The sequence below is a fragment of the Eleutherodactylus coqui genome, chromosome 13, assembly GCF_035609145.1.
Source record: "Eleutherodactylus coqui strain aEleCoq1 chromosome 13, aEleCoq1.hap1, whole genome shotgun sequence".
In the NCBI taxonomy this organism is placed as follows: Eukaryota; Metazoa; Chordata; class Amphibia; order Anura; family Eleutherodactylidae; genus Eleutherodactylus; species Eleutherodactylus coqui.
Window position 1 is genome coordinate 52,484,872 of NC_089849.1, and position 23,679 is coordinate 52,508,550.

At 43.6% G+C, this 23,679-nt stretch overlaps 1 protein-coding gene across 2 annotated transcripts in view; it reads right to left on the minus strand.

The window, feature by feature from the left end:
• The window catches only part of ARHGAP40 (Rho GTPase activating protein 40), a 48,579-nt gene that overhangs the window by 23,953 nt on the left and 947 nt on the right, over window positions 1-23,679 (minus strand). Inside the window, exons 1-2 of one of the 2 annotated variants that reach the window (XM_066587341.1) lie at window positions 9,560-10,131; window positions 136-305 (exon numbers count right to left, since the gene is read on the minus strand). In XM_066587341.1, the coding sequence (XP_066443438.1) occupies window positions 136-305; window positions 9,560-9,693 (304 nt within the window). In that variant the 5' untranslated portion in view covers window positions 9,694-10,131. Of the gene's footprint in view, window positions 1-135; window positions 306-9,559; window positions 10,132-23,679 lie in introns of those variants that run through there. The other variant, XM_066587342.1, reaches the window with a different exon arrangement.

Sequence of the window (23,679 nt, forward strand, 5' to 3'; positions counted from 1 at the left end):
AAGGCCTAAATGTGTTAGACAGGAGTCTAGGAAAGTTTGGAAAGTTTTTTTAAAGATTTTCTGTAGTTTAATTCCAGCTCACAAATAACTCAATAGAGAGCCCTGTAAAGCTAGATTGGGCTGAAGGTCACTTACCTTCTGGGGAGCTGGGCTCAGATGAACTGCTTTCCTCCCCATCAGACCCCTGCATCTGTTTGATATTTTCAACCTCTAACCAAAAGTCGTTCATTGAAAGAGGGTCAAGGTTTTTCCGGCAGCAGGAGCCGGTTTGGGGCTGGTTCATGTTGTACTGGCAAGTCTGCAGGCTGTGGGAGACAAGGACAGAAGTCAGAGATAGCACACAAATGCACGGTGCTAATGTGTATGGATGGAGAGGTTCTCCCTTACATATATATTTAGCTGTGCAGAGTAGATTTAGCTACAAATGTAAGGCTAGCTCATTTTTATTTGAATGTCCACTGCATTAACAAAGTTAGGCTGGTCTCACACAGGCAAATTTGATTTGCGGAATCCGCGATTGGCGTCCACATGGAGGATCCACAGCAAACAGCATGCTGCGGACTCCACACGGACAGACGTCATTGTAGTCAATGGAGGCCGTCCGACACGCAGCCCATCTACAACTGACATTCCATGCGAGAAAAACAAATCTTAAAAAATAAATAAAAATATCTGTACTACGCATGACCGGCGGCAAGCACCCGCAGTACAGAAAGAGAAGGTGCACGGGGATGGCAGCAGAGGACACTGCTGGATTCCGCATCTTTTGTGTGAGCCCGGCTTTATAGTTATGCTATATAGCAGCAATGCAATATCTAGATTAGAGACCCTTTACCAGCTGTCCTGTGTTATTTGTAATACTGGTTTCTTCTTTTGTGGCAGATGGGCCACCATAACATTCCAGCAGGGTGTATAGCGCCCTGACAGCATCGCTCAGACACTTTTGTAGTAAAACAAGAATTTGTTTTTTCACCTCTCACAATAGAAACTTAATGGTTACAATTACTTTGAGGGGTATCATACGCTTGGTGATTTTTCTCACACTTAGTGCGTAATTACCCTTTAACACATGAGCAGTTGCAGAACACCTAGTAGATTCTTGTTGGGGCCTGGAAGACTGTGTCCACACCACAAATCCTCTAGGAGGTCAGGTTGTACCGAAGATGGCTTTCAGCAATTGTCTGAACTTTCCATTCCGCTGGGGGTCTACCCCCTACCACAACATTCCCCACCTAGGTGTCGTTTGTAGGTTTGCACCAGCTCATTCAATACAAATGTGAAGACGCCTTCTATGGTCTTCAAAAACAATAAAGTCTTATTGAAGGTTGCGCTTAAGATGCATTTAGACACAAAGATGATCACTCAAAAGATTACTTTTGAGAGATCGCTTTTGCATAAACTGCTACTTGGTACTAATGCCTATTAGTACCAATTAGTAACGTGTGAGCCGCCGGGATCTGTATTCAGAGAACACACCACCCTTTGTTCTGCCACGGGGCTGACAGCTGATACAATGTTATCAGCTGTAATCCGCTGTACCCAGGCAGAGCACAGCATGCGGTCCATCTTATCATCTGTTCTGCCGAAAGATGGATTTCATGCTGAACTGAAATCAATCGTTCGGCAGAAAAGTGAAAGATGGGCACCTTTACACCCAACAATTAATTGCTCAAAAGATGGCTTCTGAGTGATAATTATTATATTCGTTGTGTCTAAATGGGCCTTTACCTACTGACCCTCTCCCACGCACACAGCTATTGGGTATTGTCGGAAAGGAGGCACAGGATATTTTCAAACATGCTGGATCCTTTGTTCTCTAGGGAGATAAGCCGTGTCTGGTAGTGGTTCATTCCCCTCCATCTTCTATAATAAACATATATGCGTGGCCAATCCACGTATGCATGTTTATGGAGACAACAAAGTGTCTCTCCTTCAAAAAAAAAAAAAAAGTTAACTTTTCTACTTAGAAATTCTTATGAAGTTACCCATGATCAGGCTTTTACATAAATAGGATACAATTACAATTTCTCATCTACATAACACTCTTTTCTTTAGGCTGTGTCTTGTATTACAGCTCAGTCCTTTTCACATTCAACTCCAGTAAAGCCTGCCATATACAAAGTCATTTCTATAAACTTCACAGTAATTTCTGGTTGTTGAAGCGATTATTCAAAAAACACGAAAATAACGATCATTGATTTTGCAGTTTGAATGACTTATTTATTCACAGTGATACTAAATGGAAGTCAAGTCTGTCTACGGTTATGGGTACGTCCAACTTGGCAACCATTTTTTTCATAACATCTTAATTACAAAATCTCTTAAGGCCCATTTAGACAACGATCATCGCTCAAAAGCCATCTTTTGAGTGATAATCATTGTGTATAACTGCACTTACATCATGCAGGTTTTGTTCAGCCATCGCTCATCATTGCCTTTAAACGTGCTGAAAGACAACGATGAGCCTTATCAGGGATTCACAGCAGGATACAGCTGATACTATTGTTTCAGCTGTATCCCGCACCCTGATGACAGCTGGGTATGAAGAACAAAGTGGTCCAGCTCTGTTCTCCATATCCGGCACGGAGCGCTCAGCTTTATAACAGCCAGGCGCTCCATGCAGAAAACATCTGGATGCAGAAGACAAGCGGGGACACCACACTTGTCTTCTGCATCCTCCGCTCTGAGCGCTGGGCTTTATAACAGCCAGGCGCTCGGAGCGGGGGAACAGCTGTATGCAGAAGACAAGAGGGGACACCCCGCTTGTCTTCTGCATCCTCCGCTGGCAGTGCAAGGTGATCGCTCATCTTGAGGGATCATCTTGCGCTGTAAATGACACAATGATGATCGCTCAAAAAAAATCACCTGAGCGACATCTTTTGCGCGATTATCGTTGTGTCTAAATGGGCCTCTACCACTTGAGGGCTTACAGCTCTTATGCTGATCTGTGCGTCTCCATAGTAACAGCCTATAAACAAACTGTGTAATCATATCCTGCAGGCATACTCACTTCCATTGGTTCCTTACTTCTTGATTACCCACCAGATTTAGGCTATCAAAGCAGGAGACTGGTGAAAGGAAGTTTTGTTACAGGATAAGAAGTAGTGGAGGTGTTATTAGTGCAAATCCCAAACTAGAGAAGATCAGAGTACAATACCACATGTGCGTGGAGCTACTTCCAGTTCCCGACCTCCACCAATCACAGCACACCATAGCAAACAAATAAGGAAGCCCAGGCTTCCTCATAATTAAGAAGGAGGAAATGCCATTAGGTCACCGGGGATTTCCCTTCCACAAGTCTTGCCACAAGAACGTGTATTCTGCCACGAACCAAATAGTCATATGAACAACAGATACTCTACACAGGTTACAGAGAAAAAGCTAAAAATCAATAAAAAAGTAATACGGCTAAAAGAAAAGTAAGTGAACCCTTTGAAATTATCTGGATTTCTGCATAGAATACTAGTACAATGTGGTTGGATTGTTTTCCAACTCTAGACAAACACAATGTTAACTACATTGCTCTGAAGACTCAAGGAACACTATGAAATATCAGATTCATACGACCACGGGGGGTGTTGTACACACGGTGTGATACATTTGGGGGAGGATCCTTCGCAGCTGCTGGAAATAGCGTTGAAAAACGGAAGCCCCGGATGTAGTTGACTGAGCTATTCGGTACTCCAAATATAACGGAAATAAAACAGGAACCTTATAAAATGGACACCAAAGCAGTGTCAGTTTTACAAGTGAGATGAAAAGCCCCGTTAGTTACCATCTGGGGATCAGCAGCTGTCACGGAATCCCCAAGATTAGTCACTAGTGTGTAAAATAACGCTACGTAGACGCTCCCACGTCTCCCATAGACCCGTCAATGGACAAAATCCTACGGGTTTCCATGCAGATCACCATCAAGAAGGGACCTGTGACTTCTTCACAAGGAAACGCGTCAGTATCCCACATGCAGGTTTTGCTCAGTCACAGGCCTAAATCTGCATGAGGATCCATGGTAAAAACTGCGACAGAAGAGCCACAGATTTCTGCCAAGGTTTAACAAATGGAATCTGCATGGAAAATTCCACGGCAGATCCCACTGTGTGAACAGAGGGTTATACTGTGATGCCTATGGCCAAGTCACTTAGGCTGCCTGTCCACGGGCATTGCGGTATTCCGCGGCGGATTTCCGCCGCCAGGGAGCAGGAGCCAGCTGACTGATCTCCGCAGTGAGCCTGACAGATAGGCTCACCGCGGAGAATTACGGCAATTCGTCGCATGCTGCAATTTGCCGCCGCAAGCGGAGAATCGCTATGATTCTCCACTTGTGGAAAGGGGGGGGCTGCGCTTTCCATAGCAACGCTATGGAAAGCGTGCACTGTGTTCCCCGCGGTTGGATTATCGCCGCGAGGAACGCAATGCAAAAACGCCCGCGGACAGGCAGCCTTAAGCTTTAGAGATATCATCTGTCCAGTTAGGAAGCATATGCGATTGTGTATCAGTTTCACCTGCTTTGGTGCAAATGATAGTGACAATAGGAGCACCAAAGGGACAACAGAAGGACAACCCCAAAAAGGGAATGTCACCCAAAAAGGGTGGCCACAGACAGTTCCTCCCTTTTCATCCTTCTTGACTGATTCTTCTCTAGTTTTACTAGTGTCCTCCTTACTAGCGGCAGCATCAGGCACTACCAGCAGCCCAGTCAGGTTGCCCCAGGAGGTCACTGTGCAATAGGACAACTGACCTTTTGCAACTATTGAGGTTTTCTTAAGCCAAAAGTTGAGAGAATTTCTTACAGGAAGGAGTAGTTGACATTGTCAAAAGACAGAGAGCAGGCTAAGAAGAAGTAGCAAAGGCTAATGTTGTCAGGCTTTGGCTGTTAGTAGATCATTAGTGGCTTTTAGTTAATTCAGTTTCAGTAGAGCGCTGGGATCAGAAGTCAGATTGTAGCTGGTCGAAGAGACCAACATGGTGAATTACCATTGTTCGTTTCCATCCTCGGAGTCAGGAACGCTATCTTTTCTCCTTAGGGAGAGCACCTAGAAGGTGAGGGAGTCTTAAGGCTATTAATGTTCCTCTGGGTAATATGCAAATAAGGGAGATGGAGCAATACCTCTGCAGTGCCACCTATTGGAAGGCAGCATTCCTGCAAGTTAGACTCTTTATACAAGCCTTCTAACAATGACTAGAAATTGAAAGCCCAGTCATTGTTACAAGGCTTGTATAAAGAGTCTAATATTGACTTGCAGGAATGCTGCCTTCCAATAGGTGGCGCTGCAGAGGTATTGTTCCATCTCCCTTATTTGCATCCTTGGAGTCGAACATTTAAAAAAAAGCGTAAATACTGCATGTGGCAAATGCCAGACCAGAATCGCGTTAGTGGACCTCTTTGACTGTAATGGTGCACATTTCGTCTCCAGCATGCCCAGTGGGATTTTACTGGATAAAACCACACAGCATGCTACGCCAATTTGTATCGGATCTACGGCAGGGGCCCTCAACAGAGCCTCTGGCATAATTGTGAAAGGCGAGGGCTTGAGATGTAAGTTATGGTCGGCACATGCTTAAGATCCAGGAAGCACAGAATGTTTAGGGCACACAATATGGGTCTTTGTCACGTCCTTCTCCAGCATCTCTCAGTGACGGTTTCTAGATTAGTAATAAGGCGATTCAGTTTCTGGGTCGATAATCAAAGAGCTAAAAGTAAACTTGGATGTCACGGGTATGAATAACAGCTCTGTGTGCATCATGAGGAACTAGTTAGCATTGTCGACGACTTCTTTGTTGTGTCACAGTCCTCGCTGACCCAGTTCTGAGCACAGCGAGTTACAGGGTGATGAAACTCCGTGTCTTGAGGAACATCTGCTTGCTCTGGCCAAGTCACACCATGTTTATGCATCCGACTAAAAGGTCCATGGGTGGGCAAATTTACCATCAAAATGGGATGCAAATATTAGGAGTGTTCTTTTTTGTACTATGTTGCTAAGGTACAATTTTTTTTATTTTTTTTTTAAACCCAAGGGGTAGGAAGGACTGATTTTAATGTCAGAGTTTGAAACGTACATAACTCAGACCCATTAAAGTCGATGTGTGATCTCCTTTTTCCATGATCTGATGGTCTGTGTATTAAACATTTAAAAAGACCAGAATTGCCAATTCAAGTCAATATTCATTAAAAAAGCGGATTCAACTCACATGGCATGTGTCAGTGCTCCGCTTTCTTTCATGCACCCACTGAATCCAGTGGGAGTTCTAAATTACATCGATTTGTTCACCTTCTGTTTGTTTTTGATTAGTGTGAAAACCAGAGGACACTGGTAACACTCGCACATTAGAAATGCAAAAAAATGTTAAGTGATCTGATCGACTTCACTGCAAATGTATCACTGAATAAAACCGCACTGGGTTAGGCCACCTGCATCTGGCAGAGCCGGATTCCTGCAGCGGATTTTGGCTCTGACAATGGCCGGCGACCCTGCGTACGTGTATTTTCTCTTTTTTCTTTACTGAAAATGTCGCGGCGAGCCACTGGCAGACATGCGCAGTAGAGATTTTTTTTTTTTTTTTTTTTTACAAAGGTCAGTTTTTCCTGTGCCGACGTTAGAAGAGGACGTGGAATCTGTGACCTGTGCGCAATATTAATTACAGACGAGCCGGATGGTTTTAATTGACTTCAATGGATGCCGTCCATGCAGAATCCGCGCGCAAAAAATAAAAAATTGGAGCATGCTGTGATTTTTTTCTCTGCAATTGGAAATCTCGATTGATTTCTGCTCATGTTCAGGAAGAATCAAATTTTCCATAGCATGCTATGGACGGTATTTGCTGCAAATCCACAGTGCGGATGTCCGCCATGGATTCCGCAGCAAAAATTCATCAGTGTGCATGCGGCCTTAGTTCATTTTTTCTGTCTGCTTAAATCGTGTGTGAAGAAAAATAAAAAAAATAACCCCCCCCCCCATAAAAAAGACAAAAACACACCAATAGAAAAAAAAAACCAAAAAAACTAAACAAAAACGGTTGTAAAAAGACAAACTCAAGATCTGTTACTTTCTTGTCAACTAAAAAGGATACTAAAGGCCCATTTAGACACAATGATTACCGCTCAATAGATGTCTTTTGAGCAATAATCCTTGTGTCCATTTACAGAGCAAGGTGATTGCTCAAAACGTTGAGCGATCACCTTGTGCGCCAAGCTCGTCTTCTGCATCCAGCTGTTCCCCGCTCGGAACGCCCAGCTGTTATAAAGCCAAGCGCTCCGAGTAGGGTATGCAGAAGACAAGCAGGGTGTCCCCGGTTGTCTTCTGCATCCAGCTGTTCTCTGCTCAGAGAGCCCGGCTGTTATACAGCCGAGCGCTCCGAGCAGAGTATGAAGAACGCAGCTGGATGGCTGTTTTCTTCATAGCCAGCCTGTGTTCAGAGAGCGGGATACAGCTGAAACAACAGTATCGGCTTTATCCCGCTGTGAATTAAGAGAGTATCCATTAATTGGTCTGTCCTGTAACAAAGAGGATTGTGGAATGGATGCACCATTGTAAACCAACGTTTCACTAAAGGGGTTGTCTGGGTAAACCCTATTAATGACCTATCCTCAGTGCATTGGGGCCAGACATAGTCATGGATGTTCATAAAAACAAACAAAAAAAACAACACAGCTGTGACATCACAAATATTTCAGTCAAGTAACATATGCTGTCATCACACATGGGGTTCGTCAGTCAAACAGCTGTGACGTCACAAATGTGTTTCAGTTAGGCAAGTTGGGCTTAGCAGTTTGAAATCCAGGGGGCCATATACCGTTCTTAGGCCTGTGTCACACAAGCGTATTTGCTGTGCGTTTTTGCGCATCAGCTGTTGCGTACAACAGTGTTTTTACTGCACTTTTTGCACACGTAGAAAAATGAACACCAATGCTCTCGTCCATTGAAATGGCCAATTGGTTGCACGCAAAAGAAATGCAAAAAGCAGGGAATTTGCACAGTTTTGATCCATAAAAACACTGTGTATTGCACGAAGTAAAAAACGGAATACACCTGTATGAGCCCTTAACAGTTGCTTGACATGCTTCTTATCCCTTCAGCTCACCAGAGTCTACAGAACAAGCTCACATGCATGATGGAACAAACAGGACTAGGTTTTTCCGTGTAAAGCCACTCTTAGACCCATCATCCGAATAATCACTCAATCGAGCGAATGCGAGTGACAATTGTTCCGTGTGCACGTCGCCTCCACGCCGCCTCCAACAGGATGACGGGCAATAATTCCTTCACTAGTCGTTTCATTTCAGGTCACTGGTTGAATAATTATCGTCTGGTGTAAACAAGTTGTTGTTTGTCTTTCAACAACTCGCTAATCAACTTTGCAAGGAGGAGTGCGCTTCAGTGACCGCGAACAACAAGCTCGCTGTCAGTTGTTCGTACACTAACATCCCACCATAGCGACCATTTCCAGTGATAGTTGTCCCACGTAAACCCACCCCAAGGTCTCCGACACACGTCAAGTGTGCAAGTTGTTCCCCAAGAAGTTTGGGCGCAATTCGCATTGGACAGCACACAGATAGCGGTCTGTGTGCTGCCCCATTTACAGACAGTCAGCACATCGAAATTCATTAGCATATCCTATTTCTCATCCAGGATAAGGACAAGAATAGGATATGCAATGAGTTTTTTCATACCGATAGCCATATAATGGCGCTGTGTGCTGTCCATGGACTAAAATATACATCATATGGCACCAAATTCACTAGCATGCTGGAAACCTAAGGCTACAATCACACACAACTTGAGACCCTGGTCAGGGATTCTGAACCAGGCCTCCATCTGTATGGCCAAAATCAGCATCTAGTCAGAAATTGGAACACTCCAGAGGTTACTGTTAGTAAAATGGAGAACTAAGATGTAACAGAAGATCATAGTCAACTGTACTATTCTATCCCCCGGAATCCAATGGAAACTTACTAAAATGAGACCAAAGCCTACAGCCTAGTTCACAGTTTTAAGGCTATCAGGCATAGAGCTGCCCAGGGCTCTGATTTGATGCCATTATTGGCCATCCAGATTAAGACTCATGAACAGTGTTCCAAGCGCAGTGTGAATGTAACCCAACAAGTGATTTGCCAAAATGTCAAAACCATAAAGCAGTTGCAACCCAAAAGATCTTGTGATGGATTCATGTGCATGGACTTGAGACACTGGAGGAAGCCTAGGGTGTGCCGGCATTTTTTGAGTCGTAATATAAAAAAGGGCTTCTACATCTCCTTTCTGCTGGATTCACTTCTAACTATGGTTTAAAAAACTGCACCAAAAACTACCCCAAAAACCTGTGCACGAGACCACCCTTAAAGGGATACCAATTTGTCACTCATTACGAGCCAATTCAGATTGGCCTCCAGCAGTTACTAAAATGCCATGAAATAAGGTGTCATCCTTTACAGCTCTACCTATATTGCTGCAAATCGTTGACATCGCCACTATACAGATCACACTGTATACATATGGTATACACGATGCAAAATAAGAATATATGAAAACACTGATAACATTTGCAATATGGCTGCACAGCTTACCTGTTTGACAGAGGAAACAAGTGTCTAGAAAGAAGAATTTGGGGTCTTGGTATCCGGGTAATGGGAAACAGTGAGACATCTTCTGCCCGCCTGAAAAAGTCTACACTGGGAGACGGCGACATCCTAGAATCCATTCACAAAGTTTGCTAGTTCTAGAGGAAGCAGCAGGTGCAGAACACCACAGAGTCCATTCCAAGAAAAAGCGAATGTTATAAAACCAGTTGAAACTTCTCAGCCCATCTCATTTCTCTGGTATAAAACTTGTATAGAAGCTCCATGGTAGGAAGGAGCTCTGAAGAGCCGGAGTAGAAAGTGTTCTCGAGCCAACGTCTGTCCCTAGTTGTTTCTCTGCAGTACATAACTTGCTATACTGGTTTATCAACCTATCCATTTCGGGTAATCCTTTGCTATACCTACATGCCAGAGGGCGGGGGTTCTAAATCCATGTGGAAAAGGCATATGCAGGGTGCGGTAGATTTTAGGGTGCAAGCAAAAGTATAGATAGTAGGCTGCTCACGTAAGTGGCCTCAAATTGGCTCATTCACTATCGTAGGGCCAAACCTGTGTAGGACTTCTTTACTCCACCAGGAAGTTAAAGAAGAGGAAATTGGCTCATCGATTATACTATTCTTTACTTCCCTGGGGCAAGGGTGCACATATCATAGAGGAAGACCGTGAGATTGCTATGAGTACAATAGAGAGGGGGGCCAGCAATGTTTATTTCCAAACCCCTTTTCCATTGGGTGGCTGGAACCAGTTCAAGAATCCCCTCTCCAGTGGAACTGAATTGCTCAAAAACAAAAGGGTTGGAAAATGCCTTCTGGGTCATTGATAGAGAGAAGAAGGGTAAACAGACACCATACACTAGATGCATTTTAATAAGGGATACATTTATAGCTTTGCTATGGGACTCCTCTCTTCTATGTATGCTACTGTAAATGGGAGGAATGAGAGAACTATATTTTGAGTTTTGCAATTGAACTGCCTCTCTTCCATGTGGAGCCCAATTTCCACATGAGGTTAAACTGGACCACCAGATGATCCTCTGATAGACCTAGACTCTGACACAAATAGCCCATTTGCCCTTACTGATGATATTCTCTACAAGTGTAATGATGAAGTAGACGTGCACATATTCTGTACAGATGGAGGGTGCGCCATCAATCCTGAAGAAGTCGTTTTATTCTACGGTGTCGAAGAAAGCCAAAGACTACACAGTTAGCCCATATATGTTTTATAAACATAGGCATTGTTGGCATGGTTAGCCCATGTAACATTATTTCAGCATACCCTATTGAGTATATTACTTTTTACCATATGAGTGTTTATTGCCTGCGATATACAGTGTACTGATTTCTATGGTTACTTAAAAGTGGGTCATGGGCACTTGTCAAAAGTCCCACACCAATTGTTAGACTAAAGGCTCATTTAGACGTAAACGGTTATCGCTCAAAATTCATTCAAATGACTGAAAGTGAGCGATTATCGTTACATGTTAAGGTGAACTTAAAATCCATCATTCAGCTACTGAGAGATAAAGCAAACACATTTATCCCTCAATAGACTACACGCTATCATCTCAACGAGAGTCGGCAGATAACAATGTAATCTGCCATCAGCCCTAAGCAGAACATTGCAGCTGTTTGCACAGCTGGGCAAGATTTTTGCATGTAAAAGGGCCTTAAACCCAGCTGAAGCATTTGTCCGAGTGCTATTACTGCACGCTAGCTGAAGAGGGGACCATATACTTTGTATTCAAGCAACCCTCCGATTTTGGGACAAAATTCTGTCATGGGACTGAAGGGGGAGGGGGTATATTACCTGCAGTTGAACTTCTCTCCTGTTCCTCCAACCCGCCAGTTCCAACTCCCATTTTCAGCTAACCTTGATGGTTATCACAATTGTCTAACTACCTAATGTACCCCGTGCATTGCTCTTGGATTGGCCAGCACTGATCACATGAGCGGCCCTGGTCAACTAGGGATCTTGAATAATGCATTGGTAGCCCAACACCTTCAATAGACTGTGGGTATTAGGCAGTCTGAAGCTGTTTTTGGCCATCCAAGATGGTCAATGCTATCACCTGCAGCTGGAGAGTCAGCAGACAAGACTAACTGAAGGTAATATACCCCACCACCACCACCAGTCTTAGCACAGAATTACGGTATATCCTGAAACTGGAAGGTCGCCGACAGTCTGTCTTCAGCTAGCCAACAGTGAGCACTTGGACGAGAGCTTCAGCTAGCTCCTTCTAGAAATTGGTGGGAGTCTCAGCAGGTGGACTCCCAGCGATAACAATTTTTGACATGTTCCTATGTTCGAAAATTTTTTAGAAAGCAGTTACACGTTAAGGTAGTTGGCAGTCAAAGATTTCCTCAAACCATAGCATTATTGATTGTCTGTTGAGCAAGTAAATCTACATTACAACACAGACTCCAGAAATTCCAGTATTTATGAATTCTTGACAAGCTCTCAGGCTTTAAACAAAAGCACTCGTATATAGATTTCTCACAAATGTCAAAGGCAAGCATGCAGTTACTGTCTGCAGGCAAAGAAACCCTCCAGTCAAACAACTTTGCAACATAGTTGGAAGCAGAAAAATGCTGCTGGGTAAACTCTATAAGCTCAGCCCCGAAGGCTTTACATGATCTTAATAACTGTATCCTATCACAATTTAAAGGGCCACTGAGCCCAAATAGAGTTGGTTTATATTTTAATAAGCTGCTGGTAATTGTATGCATAGAAGGAGAAGACAAGCACATCCGGAAGGGCCTGTAGGGTTGCGCTCAGTAGGGTGGGTTCTTGTAAAATTTCATTTTGCTAAAAGCAGCTTGAGGTCAATGAAGTCAAGAGATAATTACTGCCTCCATTCTGCTTACTGGCAACACATTGGGGTGATTTTTACGCTCGACCCAAAAAGGTCAAATGATAGAATAAAACTTCCATACATGGACAATGCTGACTATATGATCTCCTAGATAATGGGTCACCGTTGGTGCAGATGGAAGATGTTCAGGCTGTACAATCTGGTCTACTTAAGCAACTGTCAATCAATGGTCTATCTGGTATGGATCATCTTTATAGACAGCCAAACATCTCTTACGACATTGGATGTACTCCAAAATACATAACTAAATACAAAATGCACTAGTCATCTACAAGCAGCAGTTTTTTGCCAGCTGGCCTGGTAGTCATTGGCATGTAGACGTCACGGATGAATTTCCAACGTTACAACTCCATCCCCGAAAATAGTTTGACACTAAATAGCGAGCAAATGTGTCACCAAGATACCTAAATATTTGTGCGAGAAAGCATGTAACAATCTTCCACAGCATTTATAAGTGACACCGATAAATGGGTGTATCATCTCGACCCACATAGCCAGTATACTACAGCATGTAATGGATGCGCATACCTCTCCATGCCTATATATAGCTGTGCCCCACGGTTAGGCCCATAATTAGCCGCTACGTTGAACTGACATTAAGGAGATCCTTATGTAACTAGTATACTATACTGAATATAAAGAATAGGTGTAGTGCTAACAGATATAAGAAAAACACTCTGTCCATAGGTAGCCACAGTAGAACATTAAAGAGTTAACCAAGTTTGGAAAACTTCATGTTCAAAATATCTTACTAGGGAATTCTGTGTTAATAGAGGAGGAACTCCCACTTAGGACCCTCCTCTAGAAGCCCTGAAGGACACAGCATGCCCAATGATTTAAAAAAATAAATAAATGTGACGATTAATTTCCCCTCCGGAGGCGCTGTAGGGAAATGTAACACTTGTTAGCCCGCAGATCACAGCTGGTTGCAGGGGTCCCATCTGGGTTATCAGGGAATCTTTTTAACACAAGGGGATTGTACAATGTGGAAAATACCTTTAATGTCATTTTTTTAGGGGATTTCCAAAAGGAGAGATCTTATTTTAGGCTACATGCACAAGAGGATATGATACTTCAGCAATGGACAAGGCAAATGGGATCAAATAATGTGAATTGAGAAAGAGCTAGGACAGAACATGTCACCACGGGGTCCCATAGCTAAGCTAACCGTAGGGTCACACACACCACAAGGAACACCCACCTGCAACAAACGAGTTGGTACATTTTCCCTTATGTTGCATAACTCATCTTGCACTAATGTTGTATTATAGAATGTATTATAGTCCTGAGTTGCGTACCATTGCAGCCAGGTCCTCGCTGACTCCAACACCATTTTTCTTTTGCTTCTGGGCCCCACGTTTGCACAAACAGCTCCCATTACATAAAGAGTCCAGCACTAGTTTTCTGTCAATTGGGCAGTCCCCACCGCTGTCAATGGCTGACGTCATGTTTGAGTGACACTGAGCAGCGGAGACCACCCACTTGACAAAATATAAGTTTCAGGCCCGTATTTACCAGGAGCGAATGCAGGCAATCAAGGGGGTATAGGAGAGAAAAGAAAGGTGTCCATAGACTTTAAGAATAGGTCTGACTTGCTTTTTGACTGTTTGGTAATACAGCTTTGAGATAAATTGGGAGAATACATTTTATGGTGGAGTAAAGGGCGGGGGGGGGGGGGGGGGGGTGTCAGACATTGGGCCTCATGTCATAGTTGTTGAGGAGCAGTACCATTATCCAGCACAACCAGAGGATCCAAAATTGTATTGGCATGAAGCATTACTAACTCTTTTCCAGTCGGTGGTACTAAAAACCACCACAGTTCTTCAGCATTCAATATTTCTATTTGGAGGTCAGCGATGGAAACATCAGGTTCCTACAGCTTCAGACAAGCCATGTTTAGTTAAAAACAAGAATGCAAAGTAATTATCCTGCCAGTTACTGGAATGTAAGACATAACTCTGAAATAGCAATATTATATTTATATATGTTAATTCCGACTCCAAGAACAGGTCATCTCCGGTGCAGATGTGGATGTGGCCTTAAGTGGAGCAGTGCCCTTCAACGGTGGCAAAATTAAGGCATTACAAGATTGAGTGCAATCTTCAGACTATTTTTTTTTATTAATGTCGGGTCACCCGCAGGATTGATTGCTGCAACGCAGTAGTATTGTAATTCTACCACCACTGACAAGTAACCAAATGTCACCATGTAGCCCTAATCGTAGACTCTTCTCTGACCTCCTTATCAGTTCTGCCCAGGGGTCCTGTCTGCGTGTCCATTCAAAATCCCCAAAAGAGGTTCTGCCTAGAGAATGTCCAATGGCCATTATTGAAAATTGCGGAAATAGAGACCAATTTGTCTCCGTTTTCGTAGGTTCCTGTTCATTTTTGGCATTCTGATCTGGAAAGTATAGCATGTTGGACTCCGCTATTCTTTCCAGCATAAAGTGCCATAAATGAATGGAAACCTGCTGAAAAAGAGCCGTATTGATCACAATCTCATCAGTTTTCAGTAATGGCCAGGATAGGCACCACTGGACACCCTTTTTTGGGGGATTTTGAATGGACATCCTGATGGGACCTATGGACAAAACCAATAACGAAATCTGAACAGAGCCTGAAAGGGCCATTTTCATCTCAGAGAATGACCGCATGCCAGACATGACTGGGTTTACAGGAGACAGATGAGCGCCCCATGCAACACTGTTTCCGTGATTGCGGAGGCTGGTGAGACAGGTTGTGGTCATTCTCTAATAGGAGGCTACCCCTTTAAATGTTAAACATTTTGAAGTTATTCAAGAGCTATTCGACAGCTACAAAGCAGCAGAATTTAGATCATGTCCACATGCTGTTCAGATATAGCATAGAAATCCAAAAAAAAAAAAATCTACAGCAATGCATGGGAATTAAATTTTGTTTATGCCTCATCCATATGCGCTGAAAAACTATTAAAACCTGCAGCATGCTCATTATTTTTAAAGAGCCGCAGCCGAGCTCCATGAAACCCCAATGGAGGAAACCAGCGGGCATATAAAGACAGAAAGATCAAAGTTCTGAAAACAAATTTCCTTGACTCTTCACTGCAAAGTTGCCCTTTGCAAATTCTTAAAGTGCGACCTGATCTATAGTGATGGTCCTGATCAAGGAGCAGAAAGCTAGAACTGTAGTGAAGACTGTGACGATCCCTATAGGAACTGTAATGGCGGCTATAAGTAGTTGCCCCGTAACACCTGAAAAGTCACAAATAACCACTTAGAGGTGTTTAAATACATTGATACTTGAACGATTTGGACCTAGATTGAAAATAATATATTTTTTTCTATGCAAATCAGTATCTCAGTCGAGCCATGGCGAGATTCTGCCGAGTTACCAGTTTTCACTTGGAGATAATGAACAATGCCAGTGCCAGTAATGTGACTCACAGATACAGACCCCTAACATGGAACACGTCAGCTTTTCATGAGAACACAATTATCTCATAGAAGTCATGCCAGCTATATAATTAGTTGCTTCATAAACTAGGATCACCATTAGTCATCCACTAGTCTTCCTTAAAAGGAAGTCAGTATAATGTATCTAGATGTTCATTACATGTTATGTGCCCAAAACAGATAAATGAAACCGCATTTCTTTTTAAAATCCTCAAAATTAAAAAAAATCCACTATTATGCAATTCCCACACAGCATGTAAACGGATCTCAGACCATCTGATGGATGGTTCCACTGCCCAACTCGCCCAGGCTTCCTCCATGTCCCCAAAGCCACTGAAAATGCCACTCATACTTGACATACTGCACATGCGCCACATTTCTGGTTTCAGCGCATGCGCAGTCACATCCATTCATCTCCCCACATTAATCTACAGGGAGACAAATGGATTGACTGCAAGTGCAACAAAGCCATAAGTATTGCACATGTGCAGTACATCTATTGCGTGCAACGTCTCCAGCGGCATCAGCAACTTTAGACGTGCAAGTTAGCGGCGCAGGTTTTGGTGTGGATTTTTTCGCACGAAGGGCTATTCCATCCATGTGAAACTGTCCTTACGGTTGTAACACAAGTGCACACAGCTGAGCGCATCATCTCTAAGTAACGCTCATTTTACACGGAACGATTCTCAGTTGTAGGTGTGAGCTGGTGACGTCATCACAAGCTCGTTTGCGCTCATGAACCTGTTTGGACTGGCAGGTTCAATGTTGACTCGTGCAACAAGAATCATACTCTTCTAGTTCAGCGTTTCACATTCCCTATGTGAAACACTTGTAGTGGCCCAGAATGAGCGGGGCCCCTCCATAAGTGACTGTATTTGTCTTGTGCTTACTGTATTGTCAGTGTCTTCTGTGTGTGTGAATATGATGTGTATTGCATTTCTGCAGCACTGAATGGGTTACTGTCTGGAAATGTATCTTTTGTATGTCATGTGATATAAATGTGTTTGCAAGGTGCACGAGTGTGGTCTTTTGGGGCTTTTAGATCTTTTGCCATCAGCCTTGTGCTTGAGTTACTCCAGCAAGAAGTGAGTTAGGAGAGACTTTACTCAGTCCCAACAGGAGCACCAGGATAGAAGAGGCTGAGCGCATGCCTTGTGAAGGCCCTGGGCCCAGTATACCCAGACTTCTGTGTTGATGGATGGGAAGGACAGAGAGAACGAGGAGCCGCCATGCAGCGAACCCACTGCACATGTGAGTGATGATCGGTAGAGAGAAGGAAGAGTATTGCCAGAACCCACAAATAACGGGACTGTTGTTTCTCCTGCCTACCCGTGAATCCTCCCTGTCACACCACTTTGTGTTTTGTACTGTTTTCCTGCTGGTGTGTATTGCTGAACTGTACAAAGTTATTTCAAGTAAACAAGCTTCACCAACCTTTCCTGGTTTGGTTCTGAAAGTTAAACCCCTGTGTGTGGACTCTTTATTGCTAACAACTGGATTCACAGCAGAGGATGGAACGGTGGCGTCACGAGTGACAAAAGGACTAAGGTAAACTACCAGTGGGTTAACCTATTTAATAGCCTGCCCTTGGCACCTTGGACGTGTCCCTGGTTACCCTCCAGGTGGGAGATGGTAGAGCCACCGTGACAGGGCCCAAACTTTACCCCACTGTCTCCTAGGCTGGGGCCCTCTCCTCGGACGCTGCACACTGAATGAGAAGTTTTTAAATAAAACGACAAGTGAATGAGTCAATGATGATTTTTAGTCCTACAGAAACTGAACGATGTATGAGAAGTGAATGATTTTTGTTCATTGCTGTTGTTGGCTCGTGTTTAGATTAAATGACTATTGTTCCATTTAAACGCATCTTGACTTTCCAGGTAACATACGATAACTCTTCATTCTGAACACCAAGGAGTCAGAGGAGGAGTGTTTTTAAGGGGGTTGTTCCACTGTCTCTGAAACCCTGCCTCCGAGGAGTCCCCACAGGACCACAGTCTCACAGTCAGTCCCCAGACAAATAGCCTTTCAGACCAATAAAATCCAGGAGTCTTTCTTCACCTGTAGGGAAGACTTAGGCCTAATTCACACAGCCAAATTTTTCATCCAAGATCTTTCCCAGCTTGTATCTGGGCAAACTTGGACCCATCAAGAACAATAAGGCTTTTCAGACGGGTAACCTTTCACATAGGCTGATGGTCTGTGTGAGAGAAATCATGGCATATCCTAGTCTCATCTGGTTCTTGCACTCGGTTATGTGACTGAGGCCATAGTCTATCCCTGTGATCCAGCTTGGGAGTCTCTGGCTGTCTTACCCTCCGGTATGGCAGGATTGAGCCAACTGCTATCACAGCTATAGCAGCGGTTGTTTCTTCTGTATGCTGTACAGAGTCAGAGCCCAACTCATCCCGCCTCTTGCTACGGCTTCCTATTGTTTATTTTACTGATTTATCCAGCACATACATAGAGAGAAATAGACTTGTTTAAGTTTTTTTTTTTTCTGCAGACGTGAAAACCAGATGGCATATGGAAGTAAAAAAACTTGCATAAGGATGGAAAAGAATAGTCTGCTTATTGCGAACATAACAGACAATTTTTTTTAATGCAAGCGTGCAATAGACTAATTGTTCAGTGGCAATCGTGCTCATGGTGGCCTGCCAGACACAAAAACATAGGCAGTGAATAGGCAGGAACCCTGTGTATTTGCGCATCTAAATAATGAGACCTTCTGCAATGTTTTTTTTGCAAATGCAAATATGCTGCGTATTTACAGCAAAAAAATAGCAGAAGGGCCGAAGTACGCAGGGAATATATGTATTATGGGGGCATAAATACACCGTTTGTTATGAGGCCAAAATCTACATATACCGATGTGAATGAGCCCTGTATGTACAGCTGCCATGCATTAGGCTTTGTCTGACTCCTAGAATACCACCCTGCATACCGAGTCCAGTAGAGCATGGCCCAAGTTGCATAGAGTCTGACAAACAAAAATTGGGGGCTTCTGTATAAAATGTTCTTTAAGAGCAAAATAAGTAGGAGCAGCAGCGAGCCCTCATCCCTGTGTGACTATGCAAAGAATGAGGAACTAGAACCAAACTCCCCCTGTTAGTTCTAATTCCGTAGATTTCCTCATTCTGTTGCCAAAAACCTCAAATAATCAAAATATATTCAAGGACAAAGTGTTGAGTGGAGGGTCTGGGCCTTGGAGACTTCCTGCGCAGGTGGACGCTTTATTTTAACATAATATAAAGCATAAGGCCAGCTGTCCACGGGCGATGTGGGAGCCGCTGCCGAATCTTCGCCGGTCAGCCCTATCTAATAGATAGGCTGACCATGGAGAATCGGGGCAGTTCGCAGCATGCTAAGTCTGAGAAAAAGCACATTATTACAATGCGAGAATCTCGATGGTCGTATCAACGAATTGCCCATGACCTGGGTCGTTCTGACCAGACTGTTAGGCCGCTTCCACGCGGGGGACTTTATCATGCGATTTTGTCAGAATGCGACAGTGCTACATATGGCATGTATGTGGAGCCCATACTTTCCTATGAGTTCTTCCACACTACCGATGTTTTGTAGCCCTCAACATTGCGAGACTACAAAATCGTGGCATGCTCTATGCAGCGGAGCTTTGCGATTTTTTCATAGCCCATGTTTCCCTATGGAGTCTTCCTTTTTGTTGCATCGCATGAAAATGCAGTTTTCGTGTGGTGCAATGCAACTTTTACAGTAGTTGCTGTAAGAGCCCTAAACTAAACCCGAGCTGTATAAAAAAAACAAAGATAATACATCACCTAAGAGGCGCTGTCATCTCCGGCACGCATCTCCTCTTCACCACCGACACTTGTGTTTAGCTTTCTGCAAGCCCTTCCTGGACTGGAGGATCAAAATCCCCGCCTCCAGGAAGGGCTGTCTGTGATTGGTTCTCAAGCCCCGTGGCTCAGCCAGTCAGAGCCAGCACTCACTGAACCAATCACAGCCATTCATTGAAGTGGCTTGTCTCTCGTTTATCCACTGCAGGAATCTTTCCCCATAGAGAGGAGAGAGCCCACAGTGGAAATGGCGATACAATCAACACGCAGCGGCTTTGAATTCCATGGGATTCGGGTCTGGGCCACCCCAAAACTTTGATATTCTTTTGAAGAAGCCATTCTTTTGCTGATTTGGAGATATGCTTTGGGTCGTTGTTGTGCTGAACAGTGAAATTCCTCTTCATCTTCAGCTTTTTAGCAGAGACCTGCAGGCCTTGTGCAAAAATGGACTGATATTTGGAACTGTTCATCATTCTCTCCACCTTCACTAAAGTCCCAGTAGCAGAAAAACGTCCCCAAAGCATATTGCTGCCTCCACCGTGCTTCACTGCAGGTGATCTTTTGGTGATGCGCAGTGTAGGCTTTGCACCAAATATACCTTTCGGAATTATGGCCAAAAAGTTCCCCCTCGGTCTCATCAGACCTTAACATAATCTCCCACATACTTGATGTTTAGTATGCTAGATTGGGCATGGATGGTGACCAGATGAGTTAGCTAAACTGGTGTTGCAGCGGCTTTCACCAGTACTTCCCAAATAGCAGCATCTGCATTGGAGTAAAGGCCCATTTAGACACAATGATTATCGCTCAAAATTTGCTCAAAAGCCGTCTTTTGAGCGAGATTCGTTTTGTGTAACTGCACTGACATCATACAGTTTTCGTTAAGCCATCGCTCATCATTGTCTTTCAGCGTGCTGACGATGAGCCTTATCAGGGATTCACAGCGGGATACAGCTGATACTATTGTTTCAGCTGTATCCCGCTCCCTGATGACAACTGGGTATGAAGAACAGTGCAGTTCAGCTCTGTTCTCTATACCCAGCATGGAGCGCTTGGCTGTATAACAGCTGGGCGCTCTGAGCAAAAAAATAGCTGGATGCAGAAGACAAGCGGGGACACAACACTTGTCTTCTGCATCCTCTGCTGGGAGCACTTGGCTGTATGACAGCTTGGAACAGCTGGATGCAGAGAACAAGCGGCCCCCGCTTGTTCTCTGCATCCTCTGGAGCGCAAGGTGATCGCTAAATTGCGTCTAAATGGGACTTAAATTGCTAATGATGACTTGCCATGCAAGGTTTGATGGAAAGAACACTTAATTAACACATTTAAAGTTATATACACACCATTTTTACCTCAGCTTTATCATAGCTGCTATGGTTAAGGTCCTCTTCAAGGGCTTAAACAGTGAAAAAAAACAAACCTTTTTGCTCATTTTCCCCTATCTGTAAGAAATAAATTAAACATTTAAAAAAAAACGATGTGTGGTATCATCGTGTCCAGAACGACCTGTACTAGAATTTAAGCATAGCTATAAATCCTGCGCAGCCAAAGCCGTAAAAAAATGCGTTGTGTTCATTTTACCTCCCTAAGGGCTCCTTTCCACTTGCGATTGCGTTTTTTGTTAACGCGATTGTCAATGGGACTTTCTATTGTAAAAAACGCAACTGCGTTTTTGGTGCATTGCGTTGCGTTTTTAACATTAGAAAGTCCCATTGACAATCGCGTTAACAAAAAACGCAATCGCAAGTGGAAAGGAGCCCTAAAGGCTTATTTAGACAAACATGTATCGGCCAAGTATTCACGCCGGCCGATATACGGCGTCTCTCTCTGCAAGGGGAGGAAGCTGGAAGAGCCAGGAGCAGTGCATCGAGCTCCCGCCCCCTCTCCGCCCCTTGGCACCATTTGCAATGCGAGGAGGCGGGACAGGGGTGGGGCTAAGTCTTGGGAGTTGGCTCCGCCCCCATCGCAAATAGTGCCGAGGGGTGGAGAGGAGGCAGAGAGGGGACAAGAGCTCAGAGCACTGCTCTCGGCTCTTCCAGCCTCCCCCCCTGCAGAGAGAGACGCCGTATATCGGCCGGCGTGAATACGTGGCCAATTTACGGTTGTCTGAATAAACCCCGAAGGTGATCAAAAAAGCCATAAATACCCCAAAATAGTACAAATAAAAACTACAGCTCGTGATGCAAAAAAAACAAGCCCCCACAGCGCTCCGTGCATGAGAAAAAAAAAAAGGAAGAACCTAAAAAAAAATATTTTTGGTATAGTCGTAATCGTACCGACCTGCAGAAAAAAAATACATATTGTGTCATTTATGCTGTATGATGGACACTGTAAAGTAAATTTAAAAAAAAACAATGGCTGATTTGATGTGTTTTCTTTCCCTGCTCTCAAAAAAAAAATTAATAAAAAAGTTTTACAATGCATTAAATGCACCAAAATAATGACACCAATAAAAACTACAGTTCAACAGCAAAAAACAAGCCCTCATACCGCCGTATCGACGGAAAAATAAAATAGTTATGGCTTTTGAAAAGTGGAGATGAAAATTGTTGCATCCTCAATGCTAAAATAGGCCATGTCCTTAAGGGGTGGATGGAGTTCCTATTGGCGCTCGTGTTTATGTGGTCCAAGGGGGCTTTTACGTGGACTGATTTACTTTTCACATAAGCGAGCGATGACGGGCAGATAAATCGTTCGCTTGTTCAGTCACTCACTATACCAGTGATCGAGAATGACTGAGTGATCCGCATTTAAACCGAGTGAGCCAACGATGATTTTCACACTTGCGTGAAATGAACGATAAGCGAATGAATTATCATTCATTATCTGCATTTACACTGAACGATTGTTGTTCAAATGTCAATGATACAGAGATTTTTTTTTGAACGCTAATAGTTTTGTGTAAAAGCACTTTAAATCGGACAACCCCTTTAGCCCCTTCCCGCTCCAGGACTTACATTTACGTCCTGGAGCGTCGGGGTATGTATGCAGAGAGGTCACGAGGCGACCTGTCTGCATACAGCGCGGGCGTCAGCTATTTAGTACAGCTGACACCTGAAGGCAATAGCCGCAATCGGCCATTCGCAGCTATTAACCCTTTAAATGCCGCTGTCAATTCTGACAGTGGCATTTAAAGCCCCCGAACCCGTACAGCCCCCCGCGGTGAGATTGGGGGAGCCGTGCAGGTGTCATAGCTGCCGGGGGCCTTTTGAAAAGTCGTATGTATGCCGAATTAGTACTAACGGAAACTACAGGACATCCCGCAAAAAAATGAGCCCTTGCTCAAGTACATCGACGGAAAGATAAAAAAGTTATTGTGCGCACAAAATGACCGCAGAAAATAATTGAAAAAAATTAAATGTCTTTGAAAAAAAAAGAGTAGTATAGTAAAAAAAGTTTGGTATCGTAGTAATCGTATTGACCATTAGAATAAAGTTATGTCGTTTTTGTTGCAGTTTGTGGCCATAGAAACAAGACGCACTAAAAGATGGTGGAATGTCAGGGTTTTTTTTTTCCATTTTACTCCACTTAGAATTTTTAAAAAGTTTTTCAGTATATTATATGGTACTTTAAATGGCATCATTGAAAAATACAACTCGTCCCGCAAAAAACAAGCCCTCATACAGCAACATACATGGATAAATAAAGGAGTTACGATTTTTTCAAGGAAGGGGAGGAAAAAATGAAAATGGAAAAAAAAAGGGCCGCGTCATTAAAGGGGTTAATGGTAACGGGGCAGATACATTGTTCACGTATCTGTGCACCCTGGCATCAGAAGGGTTAGTTTACACGGCTGTAAGAAAAGATGACCATATTGTATGCAGAAGAAATAATTACATACACTGCCATGAGCATATGTGTGTTACACCTGTATGTGGAGCTGAATTTTATAACCGCGCAAATGTCACAAACACAAAAAAATTAGAAAAAAAATTAATAAAAGTCACCTCTGTCAGCCTTTGCATCCACAGCCGGAACTACATTGCAT